Raw genomic sequence first — 25,110 nt, forward strand, 5'->3', positions numbered from 1 at the left:
CGACGTGGGATGTGTTATATACTACATGGCTGTGTTTATATGTGATGATGAATCGTGTTATGTGTTAAAGGGGGGGCCCACTGAGACTCTTTTGCCCAGGGCCCTCAAAAACCTGCAGCCGGCCCTGGCTGGCAAGCAGAAAAGAGAAGGGGGGTCGAATCTGCAGCTTTAAGGAACATAGCAGAGGTCAGTGAGCGTGATTCTATGAAATGAAATAGCTCCTGACAACCGCTCTTACAGTAGAGATCCCCACAGTGTGACCGCTCTTACAGTAGAGATCCCCACAGTGTGACCGCTCTTACAGTAGAGATCCCCACAGTGTGACCGCTCTTACAGTAGAGATCCCCACAGTTTGACCGCTCTCACAGTAGAGATCTCCACAGTTTGACCGCTCTTACAGTAGATACCCACAGTGTGACCGCTCTTACAGTAGAGATCCCCACAGTGTGACCGCTCTTACAATAGATACACACAGTGTGACCGCTCTTACAGTAGAGATCCCCACAGTGTGACCGCTCTTACAGTAGAGATCCCCACAGTGTGACCGCTCTTACAGTAGAGATCCCCACAGTTTGACCGCTCTCACAGTAGAGATCTCCACAGTTTGACCGCTCTTACAGTAGATACCCACAGTGTGACCGCTCTTACAGTAGAGATCCCCACAGTGTGACCGCTCTTACAGTAGAGATCCCCACAGTGTGACCGCTCTCACAGTAGAGATCCCCACAGTGTGACCGCTCTTACAGTAGAGATCCCCAGTGTGACCGCTCTCACAGTAGAGATCTCCACAGTTTGACCGCTCTTACAGTAGATCCCCACAGTGTGACCGCTCTTACAGTAGAGATCCCCACAGTGTGACCGCTCTTACAATAGAGATCTCCACAGTTTGACCGCTCTTACAGTAGATCCCCACAGTGTGACCGCTCTTACAGTAGAGATCCCCACAGTGTGACCGCTCTTACAGTAGAGATCCCCACAGTGTGACCGCTCTTACAGTAGAGATCCCCACAGTGTGACCGCTCTTACAGTAGAGATCCCCACAGTGTGACCGCTCTTACAGTACAGAGCTCTATAGTGTGACCACTCTTACAGTAGAGCTCCACAGTGTGACCGCTCTTACAGTACAGAGCTCTATAGTGTGACCGCTCTTACAGTAGAGATCCCCACAATGTGACCGCTCTTACAGTAGAGATCCCCACAGTGTGACCGCTCTTACAGCAGAGATCCCCAAAGTGGGACCGCTCTTACGGTAGAGAGCTCCACAGTTCGACCGCTCTTACAGTAGAGATCCCCACAGTGTGACCGCTATTATAGTAAAGATCCCCACAGTGTGACCGCTCTTACAATAGATACACACAGTGTGACCGCCCTTACAGTAGATACACACAGTGTGACCGCTCTTACAGTAGAGATCCCCACAGTGTGACCGCTATTATAGTAAAGATCCCCACAGTTTAACCGCTCTTACAATAGATACACACAGTGTGACCGCTCTTACAGTAGAGATCCCCACAGTGTGACCGCTCTCACAGTAGAGATCCCCACAGTGTGACCGCTCTTACAGTAGAGATCCCCACAGTGTGACCGCTCTTACAGTAGAGATCCCCACAGTGTGACCGCTCTTACAGTAGAGATCCCCACAGTGTGACCGCTCTTACAGTAGAGCTCCACAGTTTGACTGCTCTTACAGTAGAGACACACAGTGTGACCGCTCTTACGGTAGAGATCCCCACAGTGTGACCGCTCTTACAGTAGAGATCCCCACAGTGTGACCGCTCTTACAGTAGAGATCCCCACAGTGTGACCGCTCTTACAGTAGAGATCCCCACAGTGTGACCGCTCTTACAGTAGAGCTCCACAGTGTGACCGCTCTTACAGTAGAGCTCCACAGTTTGACCGCTCTTACAGTAGATACACACAGTGTGACCGCTCTTACAGTAGAGATCCCCACAGTGTGACCGCTCTTACAGTAGAGATCCCCACAGTGTGACCGCTCTTACAGTAGAGATCCCCACAGTGTGACCGCTCTTACAGTAGAGCTCCACAGTGTGACCGCTCTTACAGTAGAGATCCCCACAGTGTGACCGCTCTTACAGTAGAGATCCCCAAAGTGGGACCGCTCTTACAGTAGAGAGCTCCACAGTTCGACCGCTCTTACAGTAGAGATCCCCACAGTGTGACCGCTCTTACAGTAGAGATCCCCACAGTGTGACCGCTCTCACAGTAGAGAGCTCCACAGTTTGACCGCTCTTACAGTAGATACACAGTGTGACCACACTTACAGCAGAGATCCCCACAGTGTGACCGCTCTTACAGTAGAGATCCCCACAGTGTGACCGCTCTTACAGTAGAGATCTCCACAGTGTGACCGCTCTTACAGTAGAGATCCCCACAGTGTGACCGCTCTTACAGTAGAGATCCCCACAGTGTGACTGCTCTTACAGTAGAGATCCCCACAGTGTGACCGCTCTTACAGTAGAGATCCCCACAGTGTGACCGCTCTTACAGTAGAGATCCCCACAGTGTGACCGCTCTTACAGTAGAGATCCCCACAGTGTGACTGCTCTTACAGTAGAGATCCCCACAGTGTGACCGCTCTTACAGTAGAGATCCCCACAGTGTGACCGCTCTTACAGTAGAGATCCCCACAGTGTGACCGCTCTTACAGTAGAGCTCCACAGTGTGACCGCTCTTACAGTAGAGATCCCCACAGTGTGACCGCTCTTACAGTAGAGATCCCCACAGTGTGACCGCTCTTACAGTAGAGATCCCCACAGTGTGACCGCTCTTACAGTAGAGATCCCCACAGTGTGACTGCTCTTACAGTAGAGATCCCCACAGTGTGACCGCTCTTACAGTAGAGATCCCCACAGTGTGACCGCTCTTACAGTAGAGATCCCCACAGTGTGACCGCTCTTACAGTAGAGAGCTCACAGGACTCCAGGAGACTGTGGCCAGGAGGGTTGATTTATTGTTTACATGGGAGCAACAGATCCCTCATGATTTAGTGTCTTTTCCTGCGGATTTCTGTGGCTTTCTGCACTAAATGTGGAATATCTGAGCATAGGGGTTAATATGTAGTACAGACCCTCCCAACACCTCATGTCTTGCAGTAAATGCTCAGGAGAGATCTCTAAATATTCTGACAGCTGTTTCTTTGCAGATCGTGATCGTGCAGTTCGGGGGGAAGCCGTTCAGTTGTGCTCCGCTGCAGCTGGATCAGTGGATGTGGTGTATATTTCTTGGTTTCGGGGAACTCGTGTGGGGTCAGGTAAACTTTCCATTTCTCATCTACTTATTTTCTCTTCCCTGCAGTGCAGCCTCCTTTTTGCTTCTCTTCAGACACCATTTTAATTTTCAGAGACATACTATCTATCCCATGATGCATCAGTACAGTATCACATGACCAGCTATAGTCTGTACCATCTGGGCCTGCTGGGCAGACTGTGTTGTTATCCTTCCCTCTATAGTCTCCTCAATAAGCTAATAGAATATTAGTGTGCAGCTAGGAGGCTTAACTGTTATGTCCTCCATTTAAAGCTGTGACAGGAGCTGTGTAGTCATCCTCGGTAACTGTGACAGGAGCTGTGTAGTCATCCTCGGTAACTGTGACAGGAGCTGTGTAGTCATCATCAGTAACTGTGACAGGAGCTGTGTATTCATCCCCAGTAACTGTGACAGGAGCTGTGTAGTCATCCCCAGTAACTGTGACAGGAGCTGTGTATTCATCCCCAGTAACTGTGACAGGAGCTGTGTATTCATCATCAGTAACTGTGACAGGAGCTGTGTATTCATCCCCAGTAACTGTGACAGGAGCTGTGTAGTCATCCCCAGTAACTGTGACAGGAGCTGTGTATTCATCCCCAGTAACTGTGACAGGAGCTGTGTAGTCATCCTCAGTAACTGTGACTGGAGCTGTGTAGTCATCCTCAGTAACTGTGACAGGAGCTGTGTAGTCATCCTCAGTAACTGTGACAGGAGCTGTGTAGTCATCCTCAGTAACTGTGACAGGAGCTGTGTAGTCATCCCCAGTAACTGTGACTGGAGCTGTGTAGTCATCCTCAGTAACTGTGACAGGAGCTGTGTAGTCATCCCCAGTAACTGTGACAGGAGCTGTGTATTCATCCCCAGTAACTGTGACAGGAGCTGTGTAGTCATCCCCAGTAACTGTGACAGGAGCTGTGTAGTCATCCTCAGTAACTGTGACAGGAGATGTGTAGTCATCCTCAGTAACTGTGACAGGAGCTGTGTAGTCATCCCCAGTAACTGTGACAGGAGATGTGTAGTCATCCTCAGTAACTGTGACAGGAGATGTGTAGTCATCCTCAGTAACTGTGACAGGAGCTGTGTAGTCATCCCCAGTAACTGTGACAGGAGCAGTGTAGTCATCCCCAGTAACTGTGACAGGAGCTGTGTAGTCATCCCCAGTAACTGTGACAGGAGCTGTGTAGTCATCCTCAGTAACTGTGACAGGAGCTGTGTAGTCATCCTCAGTAACTGTGACTGGAGCTGTGTAGTCATCCTCAGTAACTGTGACAGGAGCTGTGTAGTCATCCTCAGTAACTGTGACAGGAGCTGTGTAGTCATCCTCAGTAACTGTGACAGGAGCTGTGTAGTCATCCTCAGTAACTGTGACAGGAGATGTGTAGTCATCCTCAGTAACTGTGACAGGAGCTGTGTAGTCATCCCCAGTAACTGTGACAGGAGCTGTGTAGTCATCCCCAGTAACTGTGACAGGAGCTGTGTAGTCATCCCCAGTAACTGTGACAGGAGCTGTGCAATTATCCTCAGTAACTGTGACTGGAGCTGTGTAGTCATCCTCAGTAACTGTGACAGGAGCTGTGTATTCATCCCCAGTAACTGTGACAGGAGCTGTGTAGTCATCCCCAGTAACTGTGACAGGAGCTGTGTATTCATCCCCAGTAACTGTGACAGGAGCTGTGTAGTCATCCCCAGTAACTGTGACAGGAGCTGTGTAGTCATCCTCAGTAACTGTGACAGGAGATGTGTAGTCATCCTCAGTAACTGTGACAGGAGCTGTGTAGTCATCCCCAGTAACTGTGACAGGAGATGTGTAGTCATCCTCAGTAACTGTGACAGGAGATGTGTAGTCATCCTCAGTAACTGTGACAGGAGCTGTGTAGTCATCCCCAGTAACTGTGACAGGAGCAGTGTAGTCATCCCCAGTAACTGTGACAGGAGCTGTGTAGTCATCCCCAGTAACTGTGACAGGAGCTGTGTAGTCATCCTCAGTAACTGTGACAGGAGCTGTGTAGTCATCCTCAGTAACTGTGACTGGAGCTGTGTAGTCATCCTCAGTAACTGTGACAGGAGCTGTGTAGTCATCCTCAGTAACTGTGACAGGAGCTGTGTAGTCATCCTCAGTAACTGTGACAGGAGCTGTGTAGTCATCCTCAGTAACTGTGACAGGAGATGTGTAGTCATCCTCAGTAACTGTGACAGGAGCTGTGTAGTCATCCCCAGTAACTGTGACAGGAGCTGTGTAGTCATCCCCAGTAACTGTGACAGGAGCTGTGTAGTCATCCCCAGTAACTGTGACAGGAGCTGTGCAATTATCCTCAGTAACTGTGACTGGAGCTGTGTAGTCATCCTCAGTAACTGTGACAGGAGCTGTGTAGTCATTCTCAGTAACTGTGACAGGAGCTGTGTAGTCATCCTCAGTAACTGTGACAGGAGATGTGTAGTCATCCTCAGTAACTGTGACAGGAGCTGTGTAGTCATCCTCAGTAACTGTGACAGGAGCTGTGTAGTCATCCTCAGTAACTGTGACAGGAGATGTGTAGTCATCCTCAGTAACTGTGACAGGAGCTGTGTAGTCATCCCCAGTAACTGTGACAGGAGCTGTGTAGTCATCCCCAGTAACTGTGACAGGAGCTGTGTAGTCATCCCCAGTAACTGTGACAGGAGCTGTGTAGTCATCCCCAGTAACTGTGACAGGAGCGGTGTAGTCATCCCCAGTAACTGTGACAGGAGCTGTGTAGTCATCCCCAGTAACTGTGACAGGAGCTGTGTAGTCATCCTCAGTAACTGTGACAGGAGATGTGTAGTCATCCTCAGTAACTGTGACAGGAGCTGTGTAGTCATCCCCAGTAACTGTGACAGGAGCTGTGTAGTCATCCCCAGTAACTGTGACAGGAGCTGTGTAGTCATCCCCAGTAACTGTGACAGGAGCTGTGTAGTCATCCCCAGTAACTGTGACAGGAGCTGTGTAGTCATCCCCAGTAACTGTGACAGGAGCTGTGTAGTCATCCCCAGTAACTGTGACAGGAGCTGTGTAGTCATCCTCAGTAACTGTGACTGGAGCTGTGTAGTCATCCTCAGTAACTGTGACTGGAGATGTGTAGTCATCCTCAGTAACTGTGACAGGAGCTGTGTAGTCATCCTCAGTAACTGTGACAGGAGCAGTGTAGTCATCCTCAGTAACTGTGACAGGAGCAGTGTAGTCATCCTCAGTAACTGTGACAGGAGCTGTGTAGTCATCCTCAGTAACTGTGACAGGAGATGTGTATTCATCCTCAGTAACTGTGACAGGAGCTGTGTATTCATCCTCAGTAACTGTGACAGGAGCAGTGTAGTCATCCTCAGTAACTGTGACAGGAGCTGTGTAGTCATCCTCAGTAACTGTGACAGGAGCTGTGTAGTCATCCTCAGTAACTGTGACTGGAGCTGTGTAGTCATCCTCAGTAACTGTGACAGGAGATGTGTATTCATCCTCAGTAACTGTGACAGGAGCAGTGTAGTCATCCTCAGTAACTGTGACAGGAGCTGTGTATTCATCCTCAGTAACTGTGACAGGAGAAGTGTAGTCATCCTCAGTAACTGTGACAGGAGCTGTGTAGTCATCCCCAGTAACTGTGACAGGAGCTGTGTAGTCATCCCCAGTAACTGTGACAGGAGCTGCAGGAGCTGTGTAGTCATCCTCAGTAACTGTGACAGGAGAAGTGTAGTCATCCTCAGTAACTGTGACAGGAGCTGCAGGAGCTGTGTAGTCATCCTCAGTAACTGTGACAGGAGATGTGTAGTCATCCTCAGTAACTGTGACAGGAGCTGTGCAATTATCCTCAGTTACTGTGACAGGAGCTGTGTATTCATCCTCAGTAACTGTGACAGGAGCTGTGTAGTCATCCTCAGTAACTGTGACAGGAGCTGTGTAGTCATCCTCAGTAACTGTGACAGGAGCAGTGTAGTCATCCTCAGTAACTGTGACAGGAGCTGTGTATTCATCCTCAGTAACTGTGACAGGAGCAGTGTAGTCATCCTCAGTAACTGTGACTGGAGCTGTGTAGTCATCCTCAGTAACTGTGACAGGAGATGTGTATTCATCCTCAGTAACTGTGACAGGAGCAGTGTAGTCATCCTCAGTAACTGTGACAGGAGCTGTGTATTCATCCTCAGTAACTGTGACAGGAGCAGTGTAGTCATCCTCAGTAACTGTGACAGGAGCTGCAGGAGCTGTGTAGTCATCCTCAGTAACTGTGACAGGAGATGTGTAGTCATCCTCAGGAGCTGTGCAATTATCCTCAGTTACTGTGACAGGAGCTGTGTATTCATCCTCAGTAACTGTGACAGGAGCTGTGTAGTCATCCTCAGTAACTGTGACAGGAGCTGTGTAGTCATCCTCAGTAACTGTGACAGGAGCAGTGTAGTCATCCTCAGTAACTGTGACAGGAGCTGTGTATTCATCCTCAGTAACTGTGACAGGAGCAGTGTAGTCATCCTCAGTAACTGTGACAGGAGCTGCAGGAGCTGTGTAGTCATCCTCAGTAACTGTGACAGGAGATGTGTAGTCATCCTCAGTAACTGTGACAGGAGCTGTGCAATTATCCTCAGTTACTGTGACAGGAGCTGTGTAGTCATCCTCAGTAACTGTGACAGGAGATGTGTAGTCATCCTCAATAACTGTGACCAGAGCTTCTCGCGATGCTCCGGTCCCAAGAGTGCATTGCGGTCTCGCGAGATGATGACGTAGCGGTCTCACGAGACCGCTACGTCATCATCTCGCGAGAATGCAATGCATGGACCGGTCACCGGAGCGTCGCGAGGAGCGGGAAAGGCCTGGGCTGGATCCGGAAGGTGAGTATATAATGCTTTTTTATTTTTTTTAATTATTTTTAACATTAGATCCCGCGCCAATGTCGCTGATTGGTCGCGCCGGCTGGGCGCAAGCAATCAGCGAAGCATGATTTAAATCCCGCGGCAATGTCGCTGATTGGTCACGCCAGTTGACCGCGACCAATCAGCGAAGCAGGATTTAAATCCCACGCCAATGTCGCCGATTGTAGGGAGCGGCCATTTCACGGCCGGACTGTGCCCGACGCTCCCAAGAGTGCATTGCAGTCTCGCGAGATGACGTAGCGGTCCGTTAACGCTGTCATTAACCCTGTGTGAGCACTGACTGGAGGGGAGTATGGAGCGGGCGCCAGCACTGACTGGACGGAAGTAGGGAGGGAGTAATTCTCGGCCGGACTGTGCCCGTCGCAGAGAGGAAAAGTCCATGTGGACACGCTAAATGGAACAGCTTTTGTGCAAGTGGCCCACATGTGTCCACATGGACTTTTCCTCTCTGAACCCTGCTTATACAGGTACTATACAGATGATCAGGTTTTTAAATACATCAGATAGGGATTGCATACATCAGTTAGGACTGCTCTATATGGGTATACCTTGACGTTTGGTGATGCAGATTAGTATACATTTTTTGCAAAAAACGTATCAACCAAATACCCTGTTTTTTTCCATTTTTTTTACTAGCACTTGCTTATTCTGTGATTTTTTGTAACAGAGTGTTTTTGGTCTTACTGTGCTCTTTTTTGTCTCCTGTTTTATATGTAAGGCAGATGTGGAGTTTCCTCCTGTGATATGTGGGACGGGTGTGGAGTTTCCTCATGTGATATGTGTGGCAGCTGGGGAGTTTCCTCCTGTGATATGTGAGAAAGATGAGGAGTTTCCTCCTGTGATATGTGGGACAGATGTGGAGTTTCCTCCTGTGACATGGACAAATGTGGAGTTTCCTCCTGTTTTATATGTGGGGCAGATGTGGAGTTTCCTCTTGCAATATGTGGGACAGGTGTGGAATTTCCTCATGTGATATGTGTGGCAGCTGGGGAGTTTCCTCCTGTGATATGTGGGTCAGCTGGAGAGTTTCCTCCTGTGATATGTGGGTCAGCTGGAGAGTTTCCTCCTGTGATATGTGGGTCAGTTGGAGAGTTTCCTCCTGTGATATGTTGGTCAGCTGGAGAGTTTCCTCCTGTGATATGTGGGATGGGTGTGAAGTTTCCTCATGTGATATGTGTGGCAGCTGGAGAGTTTCCTCATGTGATATGTGTGGCAGCTGGAGAGTTTCCTCCTGTGATATGTGGGATGGGTGTGAAGTTTCCTCATGTGATATGTGTGGCAGCTGGAGAGTTTCCTCCTGTGATATGTGGATCAGCTGTTGAGTTTCCTCATGTGATATGTGGGGCAGCTGGGGAGTTTCCTCCTGTGATATGTGGGATGGGTGTGAAGTTTCCTCATGTGATATGTGGGGCAGCTGGAGAGTTTCCTCCTGTGATATGTAGATCAGCTGGGGAGTTTCCTCCTGTGATATGTGGATCAGCTGGGGAGTTTCCTCATGTGATATGTGGGACGGGTGTGAAGTTTCCTCATGTGATATGTGGGGCAGCTGGGGAATTTCCTCATGTGATATGTGGGACGGGTGTGAAGTTTCCTCATGTGATATGTGGGGCAGCTGGAGAGTTTCCTCCTGTGATATGTGGATCAGCTGGGGAGTTTCCTCCTGTGATATGTGGGGCAGCTGGAGAGTTTCCTCCTGTGATGTGGGACGGGTGTGAAGTGTCCTCATGTGATATGTGGATCAGCTGGGGAGTTTCCTCATGTGATATGTGGGACGGGTGTGAAGTTTCCTCATGTGATATGTGGGACGAGTGTGAAGTTTCCTCATGTGATATGTGTGGCAGCTGGAGAGTTTCCTCCTGTGATATGTGGGGCAGCTGAAGAGTTTCCTCATGTGATATGTGGGGCAGCTGGAGAGTTTCCTCATCTGATATGTGGATCAGCTGGGGAGTTTCCTCATCTGATATGTGTGGCAGCTGGGGAGTTTCCTCCTCTGATATGTGTGGCAGCTGGGGAGTTTCCTCATGTGATATGTGTGGCAGCTGGAGAGTTTCCTCCTGTGATATATGTGGCAGCTGGAGAGTTTCCTCCTCTGATATGTGTGGCAGCTGGAGAGTTTCCTCCTGTGATATGTGAGATGGATGTGAAGTTTCCTCCTCTGATATGTGTGGCAGCTGGGGAGTTTCCTCATGTGATATGTGGGGCAGCTGGGGAGTTTCCTCATGTGATATGTGGGACGGGTGTGACGTTTCCTCATGTGATATGTGGGGCAGCTGGGGAGTTTCCTCATGTGATATGTGGGATGGGTGTGAAGTTTCCTCATGTGATATGTGGGGCAGCTGGAGAGTTTCCTCCTGTGATATGTGGATCAGCTGGGGAGTTTCCTCCTGTGATATGTGGGGCAGCTGGAGAGTTTCCTCCTGTGATGTGGGACAGGTGTGAAGTTTCCTCATGTGATATGTGGGACGAGTGTGAAGTTTCCTCATGTGATATGTGTGGCAGCTGGAGAGTTTCCTCCTGTGATATGTGGGGCAGCTGGAGAGTTTCCTCATGTGATATGTGGGGCAGCTGGGGAGTTTCCTCATCTGATATGTGGATCAGCTGGGGAGTTTCCTCATCTGATATGTGGATCAGCTGGGGAGTTTCCTCATGTGATATGTGGATCAGCTGGAGAGTTTCCTCATCTGATATGTGGATCAGCTGGGGAGTTTCCTCATGTGATATGTGTGGCAGCTGGAGAGTTTCCTCATGGGATATGTGTGGCAGCTGGGGAGTTTCCTCCTCTGATATGTGTGGCAGCTGGAGAGTTTCCTCCTGTGATATGTGAGATGGATGTAAAGTTCCCTCCTCTGATATGTGTGGCAGCTGGAGAGTTTCCTCATGTGATATGTGGGATGGGTGTGGAGTTTCCTCCTCTGATATGTGTGGCAGCTGGAGAGTTTCCTCCTGTGATATGTGAGATGGATGTGAAGTTTCCTCCTCTGATATCTGTGGCAGCTGGGGAGTTTCCTCATGTGATATGTGAGATGGATGTGAAGTTTCCGCCTCTGATATGTGTGGCAGCTGGAGAGTTTCCTCCTGTGATATGTGAGATGGATGTGAAGTTTCCTCATGTGATATGTGGGGCAGCTGGAGAGTTTTCTCCTGTGATATGTGAGATGGATATGAAGTTTCCTCATGTGATATGTGTGGCAGCTGGAGAGTTTCCTAATGTGATATGTGGGACGGGTGTGAAGTTTCCTCATGTGATATGTGGGACGGGTGTGAAGTTTCCTCATGTGATATGTGGGACGGGTGTGAAGTTTCCTCATGTGATATGTGGATCAGCTGGGGAGTTTCCTCATGTGATATGTGGATCAGCTGGAGAGTTTCCTCCTGTGATATGTGGGGCAGCTGGGGAGTTTCCTCATGTGATATGTGGATCAGCTGGAGAGTTTCCTCCTGTGATATGTGGATCAGCTGGAGAGTTTCCTCCTGTGATATGTGGATCAGCTGGAGAGTTTCCTCATGTGATATGTGGGACGGGTGTGAAGTTTCCTCCTGTGATATGTGGGGCAGCTGGGGAGTTTCCTCATGTGATATGTGGATCAGCTGGAGAGTTTCCTCCTGTGATATGTGGGTCAGCTGGAGAGTTTCCTCCTGTGAAATGTGGGTCAGCTGGAGAGTTTCCTCCTGTGATATGTTGGTCAGCTGGAGAATTTCCTCCTGTGATATGTGGGATGGGTGTGAAGTTTCCTCATGTGATATGTGTGGCAGCTGGAGAGTTTCCTCATGTGATATGTGTGGCAGCTGGAGAGTTTCCTCCTGTGATATGTGGGATGGGTGTGAAGTTTCCTCATGTGATATGTGTGGCAGCTGGAGAGTTTCCTCCTGTGATATGTGGATCAGCTGGGGAGTTTCCTCATTTGATATGTGGGATGGGTGTGAAGTTTCCTCATGTGATACGTGTGGCAGCTGGAGAGTTTCCTCCTGTGATATGTGGATCAGCTGGGGAGTTTCCTCATGTGATATGTGGGACGGGTGTGAAGTTTCCTCATGTGATATGTGGGGCAGCTGGAGAGTTTCCTCCTGTGATATGTGGATCAGCTGTTGAGTTTCCTCATGTGATATGTGGGGCAGCTGGGGAGTTTCCTCATGTGATATGTGGGATGGGTGTGAAGTTTCCTCATGTGATATGTGGGGCAGCTGGAGAGTTTCCTCCTGTGATATGTAGATCAGCTGGGGAGTTTCCTCATGTGATATGTGTGGCAGCTGGGGAGTTTCCTCATGTGATATGTGGGACGGGTGTGAAGTTTCCTCAGGTGATATGTGTGGCAGCTGGAGAGTTTCCTCCTGTGATATGTGGATCAGCTGGGGAGTTTCCGCATGTGATATGTGGGGCAGCTGGGGAGTTTCCTCATGTGATATGTGGGACGGGTGTGAAGTGTCCTCAGGTGATATGTGTGGCAGCTGGAGAGTTTCCTCATGTGATATGTGGGGCAGCTGGGGAGTTTCCTCATGTGATATGTGGGACGGGTGTGAAGTTTCCTCATGTGATATGTGGGGCAGCTGGGGAGTTTCCTCATGTGATATGTGGGACGGGTGTGAAGTTTCCTCATGTGATATGTGGGGCAGCTGGAGAGTTTCCTCCTGTGATATGTGGATCAGCTGGGGAGTTTCCTCCTGTGATATGTGGGGCAGCTGGAGAGTTTCCTCCTGTGATGTGGGACGGGTGTGAAGTGTCCTCATGTGATATGTGGATCAGCTGGAGAGTTTCCTCCTGTGATGTGGGACGGGTGTGAAGTGTCCTCATGTGATATGTGTGGCAGCTGGAGAGTTTCCTCCTGTGATATGTGGGGCAGCTGGAGAGTTTCCTCATCTGATATGTGGATCAGCTGGGGAGTTTCCTCATGTGATATGTGTGGCAGCTGGGGAGTTTCCTCCTCTGATATGTGTGGCAGCTGGGGAGTTTCCTCATGTGATATGTGTGGCAGCTGGAGAGTTTCCTCCTGTGATATATGTGGCAGCTGGAGAGTTTCCTCCTCTGATATGTGTGGCAGCTGGAGAGTTTCCTCCTGTGATATGTGAGATGGATGTGAAGTTTCCTCCTCTGATATGTGTGGCAGCTGGGGAGTTTCCTCATGCGATATGTGGGACGGGTGTGAAGTTTCCTCATGTGATATGTGGGGCAGCTGGGGAGTTTCCTCATGTGATATGTGGGATGGGTGTGAAGTTTCCTCATGTGATATGTGGGGCAGCTGGAGAGTTTCCTCCTGTGATATGTGGGGCAGCTGGAGAGTTTCCTCCTGTGATGTGGGACAGGTGTGAAGTTTCCTCATGTGATATGTGTGGCAGCTGGAGAGTTTCCTCCTGTGATATGTGTGGCAGCTGGAGAGTTTCCTAATGTGATCTGTGGGATGGGTGTGAAGTTTCCTCATGTGATATGTGGGACGGGTGTGAAGTTTCCTCCTGTGATATGTGGGGCAGCTGGGGAGTTTCCTCATGTGATATGTGGATCAGCTGGAGAGTTTCCTCCTGTGATATGTGGGTCAGCTGGAGAGTTTCCTCCTGTGATATGTTGGTCAGCTGGAGAGTTTCCTCCTGTGATATGTGGGATGGGTGTGAAGTTTCCTCATGTGATATGTGTGGCAGCTGGAGAGTTTCCTCATGTGATATGTGTGGCAGCTGGAGAGTTTCCTCCTGTGATATGTGGGATGGGTGTGAAGTTTCCTCATGTGATATGTGTGGCAGCTGGAGAGTTTCCTCCTGTGATATGTGGATCAGCTGGTGAGTTTCCTCATTTGATATGTGGGATGGGTGTGAAGTTTCCTCATGTGATATGTGTGGCAGCTGGAGAGTTTCCTCCTGTGATATGTGGATCAGCTGGGGAGTTTCCTCATGTGATATGTGGGACGGGTGTGAAGTTTCCTCATGTGATATGTGGGGCAGCTGGAGAGTTTCCTCCTGTGATATGTGGATCAGCTGGGGAGTTTCCTCATGTGATATGTGTGGCAGCTGGGGAGTTTCCTCATGTGATATGTGGGACGGGTGTGAAGTTTCCTCAGGTGATATGTGTGGCAGCTGGACAGTTTCCTCCTGTGATATGTGGATCAGCTGAGGAGTTTCCTCCTGTGATATGTGGGGCAGCTGGAGAGTTTCCTCCTGTGATGTGGGACGGGTGTGAAGTGTCCTCATGTGATATGTGGGGCAGCTGGAGAGTTTCCTCCTGTGATATGTGGATCAGCTGGTGAGTTTCCTCATTTGATATGTGGGATGGGTGTGAAGTTTCCTCATGTGATATGTGTGGCAGCTGGAGAGTTTCCTCCTGTGATATGTGGATCAGCTGGGGAGTTTCCTCATGTGATATGTGGGACGGGTGTGAAGTTTCCTCATGTGATATGTGGGGCAGCTGGAGAGTTTCCTCCTGTGATATGTGGATCAGCTGGGGAGTTTCCTCATGTGATATGTGTGGCAGCTGGGGAGTTTCCTCATGTGATATGTGGGACGGGTGTGAAGTTTCCTCAGGTGATATGTGTGGCAGCTGGACAGTTTCCTCCTGTGATATGTGGATCAGCTGAGGAGTTTCCTCCTGTGATATGTGGGGCAGCTGGAGAGTTTCCTCCTGTGATGTGGGAGGGGTGTGAAGTGTCCTCATGTGATATGTGGGGCAGCTGGAGAGTTTCCTCCTGTGATATGTGGATCAGCTGTTGAGTTTCCTCATGTGATATGTGGATCAGCTGGAGAGTTTCCTCCTGTGATATGTGGGGCAGCTGGAGAGTTTCCTCATCTGATATGTGGATCAGCTGGGGAGTTTCCTCATGTGATATGTGTGGCAGCTGGAGAGTTTCCTCATGTGATATGTGTGGCAGCTGGGGAGTTTCCTCCTCTGATATGTGGATCAGCTGGGGAGTTTCCTCATGTGATATGTGTGGCAGCTGGAGAGTTTCCTCCTGTGATATGTGTGGCAGCTGGGGAGTTTCCTCATGTGATATGTGTGGCAGCTGGAGAGTTTCCTCCTGTGATATGTGGATCAGCTGAGGAGTTTCCTCATGTGATATGTGGGACGGGTGTGAAGTTTCCTCATGTGATATGTGGGACGAGTGTGAAGTTTCCTCATGTGATATGTGGGACGAGTGTGAAGTTTCCTCATGTGATATGTGTGGCAGCTGGAGAGTTTCCTCCTGTGATATGTGAGATGGATGTGAAGTTTCCTCCTCTGATATGTGTGGCAGCTGGAGAGTTTCCTCCTGTGATATGTGAGATGGATGTGAAGTTTCCTCATGTGATATGTGGGACGGGTGTGAAGTTTCCTCATGTGATATGTGGGACGGGTGTGAAGTTTCCTCATGTGATATGTGGATCAGCTGGAGAGTTTCCTCCTGTGATATGTGGATCAGCTGGAGAGTTTCCTCCTGTGATATGTGGATCAGCTGGAGAGTTTCCTCCTGTGATATGTGGATCAGCTGGAGAGTTTCCTCCTGTGATATGTGTGGCAGCTGGGGAGTTTCCTCATGTGATATGTGTGGCAGCTGGGGAGTTTCCTCCTGTGATATGTGAGATGGATGTGAAGTTTCCTCCTCTGATATGTGTGGCAGCTGGAGAGTTTCCTCATGTGATATGTGGGACGGGTGTGAAGTTTCCTCATGTGATATGTGGGACGGGTGTGAAGTTTCCTCATGTGATATGTGGATCAGCTGGAGAGTTTCCTCATGTGATATGTGGATCAGCTGGAGAGTTTCCTCATGTGATATGTGGATCAGCTGGAGAGTTTCCTCATGTGATATGTGGATCAGCTGGAGAGTTTCCTCATGTGATATGTGGATCAGCTGGAGAGTTTCCTCATGTGATATGTGGATCAGCTGGAGAGTTTCCTCCTGTGATATGTGTGGCAGCTGGGGAGTTTCCTCATGTGATATGTGGATCAGCTGGAGAGTTTCCTCATGTGATATGTGTGGCAGCTGGAGAGTTTCCTCCTGTGATATGTGGATCAGCTGGAGAGTTTCCTCCTGTGATATGTGGATCAGCTGGAGAGTTTCCTCCTGTGATATGTGTGGCAGCTGGGGAGTTTCCTCATGTGATATGTGGATCAGCTGGAGAGTTTCCTCCTGTGATATGTGGATCAGCTGGAGAGTTTCCTCCTGTGATATGTGGATCAGCTGGAGAGTTTCCTCCTGTGATATGTGTGGCAGCTGGAGAGTTTCCTCATGTGATATGTGGGACGGGTGTGAAGTTTCCTCCTGTGATATGTGGGGCAGCTGGGGAGTTTCCTCATGTGATATGTGTGGCAGCTGGGGAGTTTCCTCATGTGATATGTGGATCAGCTGGAGAGTTTCCTCCTGTGATATGTGGATCAGCTGGAGAGTTTCCTCCTGTGATATGTGGGACGGGTGTGAAGTTTCCTCATGTGATATGTGGGGCAGCTGGGGAGTTTCCTCCTGTGATATGTGGGGCAGATTTGGAGTTTCCGCCTGTAAATACCAACTACTGAAATTAGCGCTGACGTATGACCGGCCATGTCCTCTGCTTACAGGTCATTGCCAGTATCCCAACCAGCAGGTTACCGTTCCTGAAGGCAACTGGTCATCTGACCCAAAAAGAGGAAATCCCTGAAGAGGAGCTAAATGAAGATGTGGAAGAAATAGACCATGCAGAGCGAGAACTCAGACGGGGACAGATTCTCTGGTTCCGGGGGCTCAACCGAATACAAACCCAGGTATATCGGTGACTGTAGGTGACATTGTGACCACTTCAGGGTCTCCATAGAGGTTGGCCTCACGATGCAGACAGGAGAGCGTCCACCAAACATGAGAGTCCTGACACAACTGGTGGTTTAATGAGATTTCAATGATTATCTACAGGTCACCAGCTAAAGGGATTATCTACAGCGACAGATTGTAAGAAACATCTACAGTACACAGATGATAGGGATTATCTGCAGTACATCAATGGTAGGGATTATCTACAGTACATGGATGGTAGGGATTATCTGCAGTACATCAATGATAGGGATTATCTACAGTACATGGATGGTAGGGATTATCTACAGTACATGGATGGTAGGGATTATCTACAGTACATGGATGGTAGGGATTATCTGCAGTACATCAATGGTAGGGATTATCTACAATATATCACTGGTATGGATTGTCTTGAGTATATCACTGGTAGGGATTATCTACAATACATCAATGTTATGGATTATTTATAGTACATCAATGGTAGGGATTATCTACAGTACATGGATGGAGGGTAGGGATTATCTACATTACGATGTATAGATTACCTTTAGTACATGGATGGTAGGGATTATGTTCAGTAAATGGATGGATGGTAGGGATTATCTACATTACAATGTAGAGATTATCTACAGTACATGGATGGTAGGGATTATCTTCAATACATGGATGGATAGTAGGGATTATGGTATCTACATTAGAATTAGATTATCTTTAGTACATGGATGGAAGGGATTATCCACAGTCTGTAAGGATTATCTACAATACTTAGTACATGGATGGTAGGGATTATCTACAGTGAGAAGAAAATGTCCAGCTTCGCCGATTCTGTGAAAAAAAAAGTTTTCTTTATTCACAAACTTAATCATGGAGGATACAAACTTCAGCACAAACATATGGGTAAGAATGTCAATGCGTTTCTGGAGACTGAGCTCCCTTAGTCATGATTAATGTTTAAGTTTGTGAATAAAGAAAACTTTTTTTTTTCACGGATTCAGTGAAGCTGGACATTTTCATCTTGGATTCTACACGCCTGGACACAGCGGGTCCGTGCTCCCGAAACTCAGCTTATGCATCACGGGTGAGCTGGTTTATATTCCTTCTTTCAAATTATCTACAATACGAAGATGGTAGGGATTATGTACATTAGAATGCAGAGATTATCTACAATCTTTAGTACATGGATGGTAGGGATTATCTACAGTATCTGGATGGTAGGGATTATCTACATTAGAATGCAGAGATTATCTTTAGTACATGGATGGTAGTGATTATCCACATTAGACTGTAGAGATTATCTACAATCTTTAGTACATGGATGGTAGGGATTATCTACAGTACATGGATAGAAGGGATTATCCACATTAGAATGTAGAGATTATCTACAGTACGAAGATGGTAGTGATTATCTACATTATAATGAAGAGATTATCTACAATCTTTAGTACATGGATGGTAGGGATTATCTACAGTATCTGGATGGTAGGGATTATCTACATTAGAATGCAGAGATTATCTTTAGTACATGGATGGTAGGGATTATCCACATTAGACTGTAGAGATTATCTACAATCTTTAGTACATGGATGGTAGGGATTATCTACAGTACATGGATAGAAGGGATTATCCACATTAGAATGTAGAGATTATCTACAGTACGAAGATGGTAGTGATTATCTACATTATAATGAAGAGATTATCTACAATCTTTAGTACATGGATGGTAGGGATTATCTACATTAGAATGAAGAGATTATCTACAATCTTTAGTACATGGATGGTAGGGATTATCTACAGTATCTGGATGGTAGGGATTATCTACATTAGAATGCAGAGATTATCTTTAGTACATGGATGGTAGGGATTATCCACATTAGACTGTAGAGATTATCTACAATCTTTAGTACATGGATGGTAGGGATCATCTACAGTACATGGATAGAAGGGATTATCCACATTAGAATGTAGAGATTATCTACAGTACGAAGATGGTAGTGATTATCTACATTATAATGAAGAGATTATCTACAGTACGTGGATGGTAGGGATTATCTACATTATAATGAAGAGATTATCTACAGTACGTGGATGGCAGGGATTATGTACAGTATCTGGATGGTAAGGATTATCTACATTAGAATGTAGAGATTATCTTAGGGCATGGATGGTAGGGATTATCTACAGTACATGGATAGAAGGGATTATCCACATTAGAATGTAGAGATTATCTACAGTACATGGATGGTAGTGATTATCTACAGTATCTGGATGGTAGGGATTATCTACATTAGAATGCAGAGATTATATTTAGTACATGGATGGTAGGGATTATCCACATTAGACTGTAGAGATTATCTACAGTACGAAGATGGTAGGGATTATCTACAGTACGAAGATGGTAGTGATTATCTACATTATAATGAAGAGATTATCTACAGTACGGGGATGGTAAGGATTATCTACATTAGAATGCAGAGATTATCTTTAGCGCATGGATGGTAGGGATTATCTACGTTAGAATGAAGAGATTATCTACAGTACATGGATGGGAGGGATTATCTACATTAGACTGTGGAGATTATCTACAATCTTTAGTAGATGGATGGTAGGGATTATCTACAGTACGTGGATGGTAGGGATTATCTACATTAGAATGCAGAGATTATCTTTAGTACATGGATGGTAGGGATTATCCACATTAGACTGTAGAGATTATCTACAATCTTTACTACATGGATGGTAGGGATTATCTACAGTACATGGATAGAAGGGATTATCTACATTAGAATGTAGAGATTATCTACAGTACGAAGATGGTAGTGATTATCTACATTATAATGAAGAGATTATCTACAGTACGGGGATGGTAGGGATTATCTACATTAGAATGTAGGCCATGGATGCTAGAAATTATCTACAGTACATGGATAGAAGGGATTATCCACATTAGAATGTAGAGATTATCTACAGTACGAAGATGGTAGTGATTATCTACATTATAATGAAGAGATTATCTACAGTACGGGGATGGTAGGGATTATCTACATTAGAATGCAGAGATTATCTTTAGCGCATGGATGGTAGGGATTATCTACGTTAGAATGCAGAGATTATCTTTAGTACATGGATGGTAGGGATTATCCACATTAGACTGTAGAGATTATCTACAATCTTTAGTACATGGATGGTAGGGATTATCTACAGTACATGGATAGAAGGGATTATCCACATTAGAATGTAGAGATTATCTACAGTACAAAGATGGTGGTGATTATCTACATTATAATGAAGAGATTATCTACAGTACGTGGATGGTAGGGATTATCCACATTAGACTGTAGAGGTTATCTACAATCTTTATCACATGGATGGTAGGGATTATCTACAGTACATGGATGGTAGGGATTATCTACATTAGACTGTAGAGATTATCTACAATCTTTAGTACATGGATGGTAGGGATTATCTACAGTATCTGGATGGTAGGGATTATCTACATTAGAATGCAGAGATTATCTTTAGTACATGGATGGTAGGGATTATCCACATTAGACTGTAGAGATTACCTACAATCCTTAGTACATGGATGGTAGGGATTATCTACAGTACATTTATGGTAGGGATTATCCACATTAGAATGCAGAGATTATCTTTATACGCTAATAAACATGGCCGGTGGGGTCTACACAGGAAGCGTCCAGAACATGTTTCGCTGTATGTGACTTCATCTGCTGGAGACAGGAGATATGCCACGAGTGGGGACGCACAGCACCACCGTGTCTTCTGGCCATGATATCACATGGAGCGACGGAAGACACATTTATGAATGCCTCCTTCTGACATATTTGGCAGGAACTTTCAGGCGGTAAAATGTGTAACTCTTCCGTATTGTTTTGGATTAGTGACAGTTCCTAAGTGTAGAAGCAGCTGCAAAAGTGCCCCAAGATGGTAGCAATCATCAATGATCTCTCCATGCAAAGAATTTCACGGGGGGCATCAACTGCACATCTCTATATTCCCCATGGCAGAAGTCCTCAACCTCAGAGGCCACATGTGGCTTGTGGGACCATGATGTGCGCTTCCCAGTTGGCTGCCAACTGGTGCATTGCCATAAGGTCTAGCAAACCGCTACGAAGAGCAGGGCTCCAGATGGGGACTTCTGTGATAACCCCAGGGGTTAGAAGTAAATGAGGCATGGTAAAATGGAAATAGGATGAGGCCACCAGTCACAGGAGGTGCTGGAAGCGGAGCTTGACAGTTGTGGGAGCGCTGACTGCAAGAATACTGAATGATGGTGTGGTAGGAACCCTGGGTGCAGGTATACTGCCTTGCTGTGATTAAATGGGGATCTTGGTGTCATGACTGAGAGTGAGGCAGGAGCTGAAGGTCACCAGTCGAGGCTCTAGATGTGGTCCACAACCTCCTCACAGAGCTGAATGGAGCTCGCATGGTAAGAAAGGTTGGGGACCATTCTTACTGAGACAGAGGTGGCAGTCATGTCCATGCTGTTAGAGAAGATAAGTAAAAACAAGTCATACAGTCACTGAGAGGAGCTTGACTACGCCACGTATTATGAAAAGTACCACCACTGACCACCACCTCATACAATCACTGTGAGGAGCTGGACTATACCACGTATTAGGAAAGGTATGACCACTGAGCACCACCTCATACAGTCACGGAGAGAAGCTGGACTACACCAGGTATTAGGAAAGGTACCATCACTGAGCACCACCTCGTACAGTCACGGAGAGAAGCTGGACTACACCAGGTATTAGGAAAGGTATGACCACTGACCACCACCTCATACAGTCACGGAGAGAAGCTGGACTACACCAGGTATTAGGAAAGGTATGACCACTGAGCACCACCTCGTACAGTCACGGAGAGAAGCTGGACTACACCAGGTATTAGGAAAGGTATGACCACTGACCACCACCTCATACAGTCACGGAGAGAAGCTGGACTACACCAGGTATTAGGAAAGGTACCATCACTGAGCACCACCTCATACAGTCACTGTGAGAAGCTGGACTACACCACGTATTAGGAAAGGTATGATCACTGACCACCACCTCATACAGTCACTGTGAGAAGCTGGACTACACCACGTATTAGGAAAGATACCATCACTGAGCACCACCTCATACAATCACTGAGAGAAGCTGGACTACACCACGTATTAGGAAAGATACCATCACTGAGTGCCACCTCATACAGTCACTGAGAGAAGCTGGACTACACCACGTATTAGAAAAGATACCATCACTGAGCACCACCTCATACAGTCACTGTGAGAAGCTGGACTACACCACGTATTAGGAAAGATACCATCACTGACCACCACCTCATACAGTCACTGAGAGAAGCTGGACTACACCACGTATTAGGAAAGATACCATCACTGAGCACCACCTCATACAGTCACTGAGAGAAGCTGGACTACACCACGTATTAGAAAAGATACCATCACTGAGTGCCATCTCATACAGTCACGGAGAGAAGCTGGACTACACCACGTATTAGGAAAGATACCATCACTGAGCACCACCTCATACAGTCACTGTGAGAAGCTGGACTACACCACGTATTAGGAAAGGTACCACCACTGAGCACCACCTCATACAGTCACTGAGAGAAGCTGGACTACACCACGTATTAGAAAAGATACCATCACTGAGCACCACCTCATACAGTCACTGAGAGAAGCTGGACTACACCACGTATTAGAAAAGATACCATCACTGAGCACCACCTCATACAGTCACTGTGAGAAGCTGGACTACACCACGTATTAGAAAAGATACCATCACTGAGCACCACCTCATACAGTCACTGTGAGAAGCTGGACTACACCACGTATTAGGAAAGATACCATCACTGACCACCACCTCATACAGTCACTGAGAGAAGCTGGACTACACCACGTATTAGGAAAGGTACCATCACTGAGCACCACCTCATACAGTCACGGAGAAGTGCTGGTCTACACCAGGTATTAGGAAAGGTACCATCACTGAGCACTACCTCATACAGTCACTGTGAGAAGCTGGACTACACCACGTATTAGGGAAGGTATGACCACTGACCACCACCTCATACAGTCACGGAGAGAAGCTGGACTACACCACGTAAAATACCATCACTGAGTGCCACCTCATACAGTCACTGTGAGAAGCTGGACTACACCACGTATTAGGAAAGATACCATCACTGACCACCACCTCATACAGTCACTGTGAGAAGCTGGACTATACCACGTATTAGGAAAGGTACCACCACTGAGTGCCACCTCATACAGTCACTGAGAGGAGCTGGACTACACCAGGTATTAGGAAAGATACCATCACTGACCACCACCTCATACAGTCACTGAGAGAAGCTGGACTATACCACGTATTAGGAAAGGTACCACCACTGAGTGCCACCTCATACAGTCACGGAGAGAAGCTGGACTACACCAGGTATTAGGAAAGACACCATCACTGACCACCACCTCATACAGTCACTGAGAAATGCTGATCTACACCACGTATTAGGAAAGATACTGCCACTGAGTGCCACTTCACACAATCTGTCACACTCGAGCCCAGACTGGTTGGCGCGGACGTGCGGGGGTGTGGCCCCACTGTGCCACAGACCAGACTACCCTGGAAGGGGCGCAACTAAGTAGCTTCCTTGGTCTTCTCTGGAGCCTCTGATGGTGAGGTCAGACCTGTGCAATAGGAAGCTACCAGGTACCACTCCAGGGTGGAGTCTGGCTGTGGCTGCTGATCCCACAGGGGAACGGAACATAGACAGGCAAGCGGGCACGGCTGGCACTCTGGCAGACAGGCGGGCACGGCTGGGACACAGGCAGGTGGACACAGCTGGCTCTCTGGCAGGCGGGCACGGCTGACTCTCTGGCAGGCAGGTACGGGTGGCACTCTGACAGGACAGGAGAACAAGGCTAGTACAGTGGAAGGACCGGTATACAGGCAGGTATGTAAAACAGGTAAGAGCCTGTTCAGACAGGAGGGTATATGAGAAACAGGCAGAGAAAGACCACAAGGAATGGAGCAAAGCAGAAATGCAGGAGGCGGAGCCTATAGCAGGAAGCAGAGCCAAGAACAGGAACGCAGAAGGCGGACACAAGATTTGGAGGCGGAGCCAAGAGCAGACACGCAGGAGGTGGAGCCAAGAGCAGGAGGCGGAGCCAAGAGCAGAAACGCAGGAGGAGGAAACAAGATTAAGAGGCGGAGACAAGAGCAGACACGCAGGAGGTGGAGCCAAGAGCAGGAAGCAGAGCCAAGAACAGGAACGCAGAAGGCGGAGACAAGATTAGGAGGCGGAGCCAAGAGCAGACACGCAGGAGGTGGAGCCAAGAGCAGGAGGCGGAGCCAAGAGCAGAAACGCAGGAGGCGGAGCCAAGAGCAGAGACGCAGGAGGTAGAGCCAAGAGCAGGAAGCAGAGCCAAGAACAGGAACGCAGAGACGCAGGAGACGAAGCCAAGAGCAAAGACGCAGAAGGCGGAGCAGGGAAGAACCGGAGCGGAGCCGCAGAGCGAGAGCTGAGCAGAGCCGTAGAGCAAAGCCACAGAGTGCAGAGCTGAGAGCAGAGCAAAGTCAGAGTGCAGAGCCGAGAGCAAAACCACAGAGTGCAGAGCAAGGTCACTGAATGCAGAGAAAAGAGCAAAGCAAGGTCACAGAGAGCAGAGTCGAAAGCAGAGCAAAGCAAGACACAGAGTTCAGAGCCGAGAAAGCAAACCAAGACAGGAATATAAATGGACACAGGAACAGGACTAGACTAAGACAGAGTCAGGAACAGAAAAAAAGGCACAGAGACACAGGCCAGGGTACGATGCCCCACTGGGTGGCAAACACAGGACACAGGCCAGGGTACAACGCCCGACTGGGAGGCGGACACAAGAGTCACAGAGACAGGGCCTGGCACCTCAGTAGCTAAGAACTGACTGAGGGAGTAAGTTGCACAGGCCCCCACCAATGGGTGGGGATGTCTTAAATACAGGAAGCCTCATGGCAATTGGCCGGGGACACCTTAGCAAGGTGCACACAGTCTCAATAAGAAACAGGAGTTGCCGGCGCCGCCCCCATATGCAGACGGACAGAAAATGCACAGAGCAAGCAGCAGACATGAGGCACACAGCATGGAGCTGGTAGCAGAGAGAAGTCGCAAGATGGCCCAAAGAAGAGAGTTTGAGTGTAATGCAGGTGGGGGATGGGAGGCCATGCAGTGATGCCAGCAGGGTTGTTACACAATCACT

The 25,110-nt window shown here is 47.9% G+C and overlaps 1 protein-coding gene across 6 annotated transcripts in view; it reads left to right on the forward strand.

Moving 5' to 3' along the window:
• Nucleotides 1-25,110, forward strand: part of ATP2B2 (ATPase plasma membrane Ca2+ transporting 2) — a 278,639-nt gene that overhangs the window by 203,392 nt on the left and 50,137 nt on the right. For all 6 annotated transcript variants that reach the window (XM_069735950.1, XM_069735951.1, XM_069735953.1 and 3 more), the window contains 2 exons: nt 3,164-3,271; nt 16,643-16,825. In XM_069735950.1, coding sequence (XP_069592051.1) covers nt 3,164-3,271; nt 16,643-16,825 — 291 coding nt within the window. The remainder of the gene's footprint in view (nt 1-3,163; nt 3,272-16,642; nt 16,826-25,110) is intronic.

The sequence above is a fragment of the Ranitomeya imitator genome, chromosome 8, assembly GCF_032444005.1.
Source record: "Ranitomeya imitator isolate aRanImi1 chromosome 8, aRanImi1.pri, whole genome shotgun sequence".
Taxonomy (NCBI): Eukaryota; Metazoa; Chordata; class Amphibia; order Anura; family Dendrobatidae; genus Ranitomeya; species Ranitomeya imitator.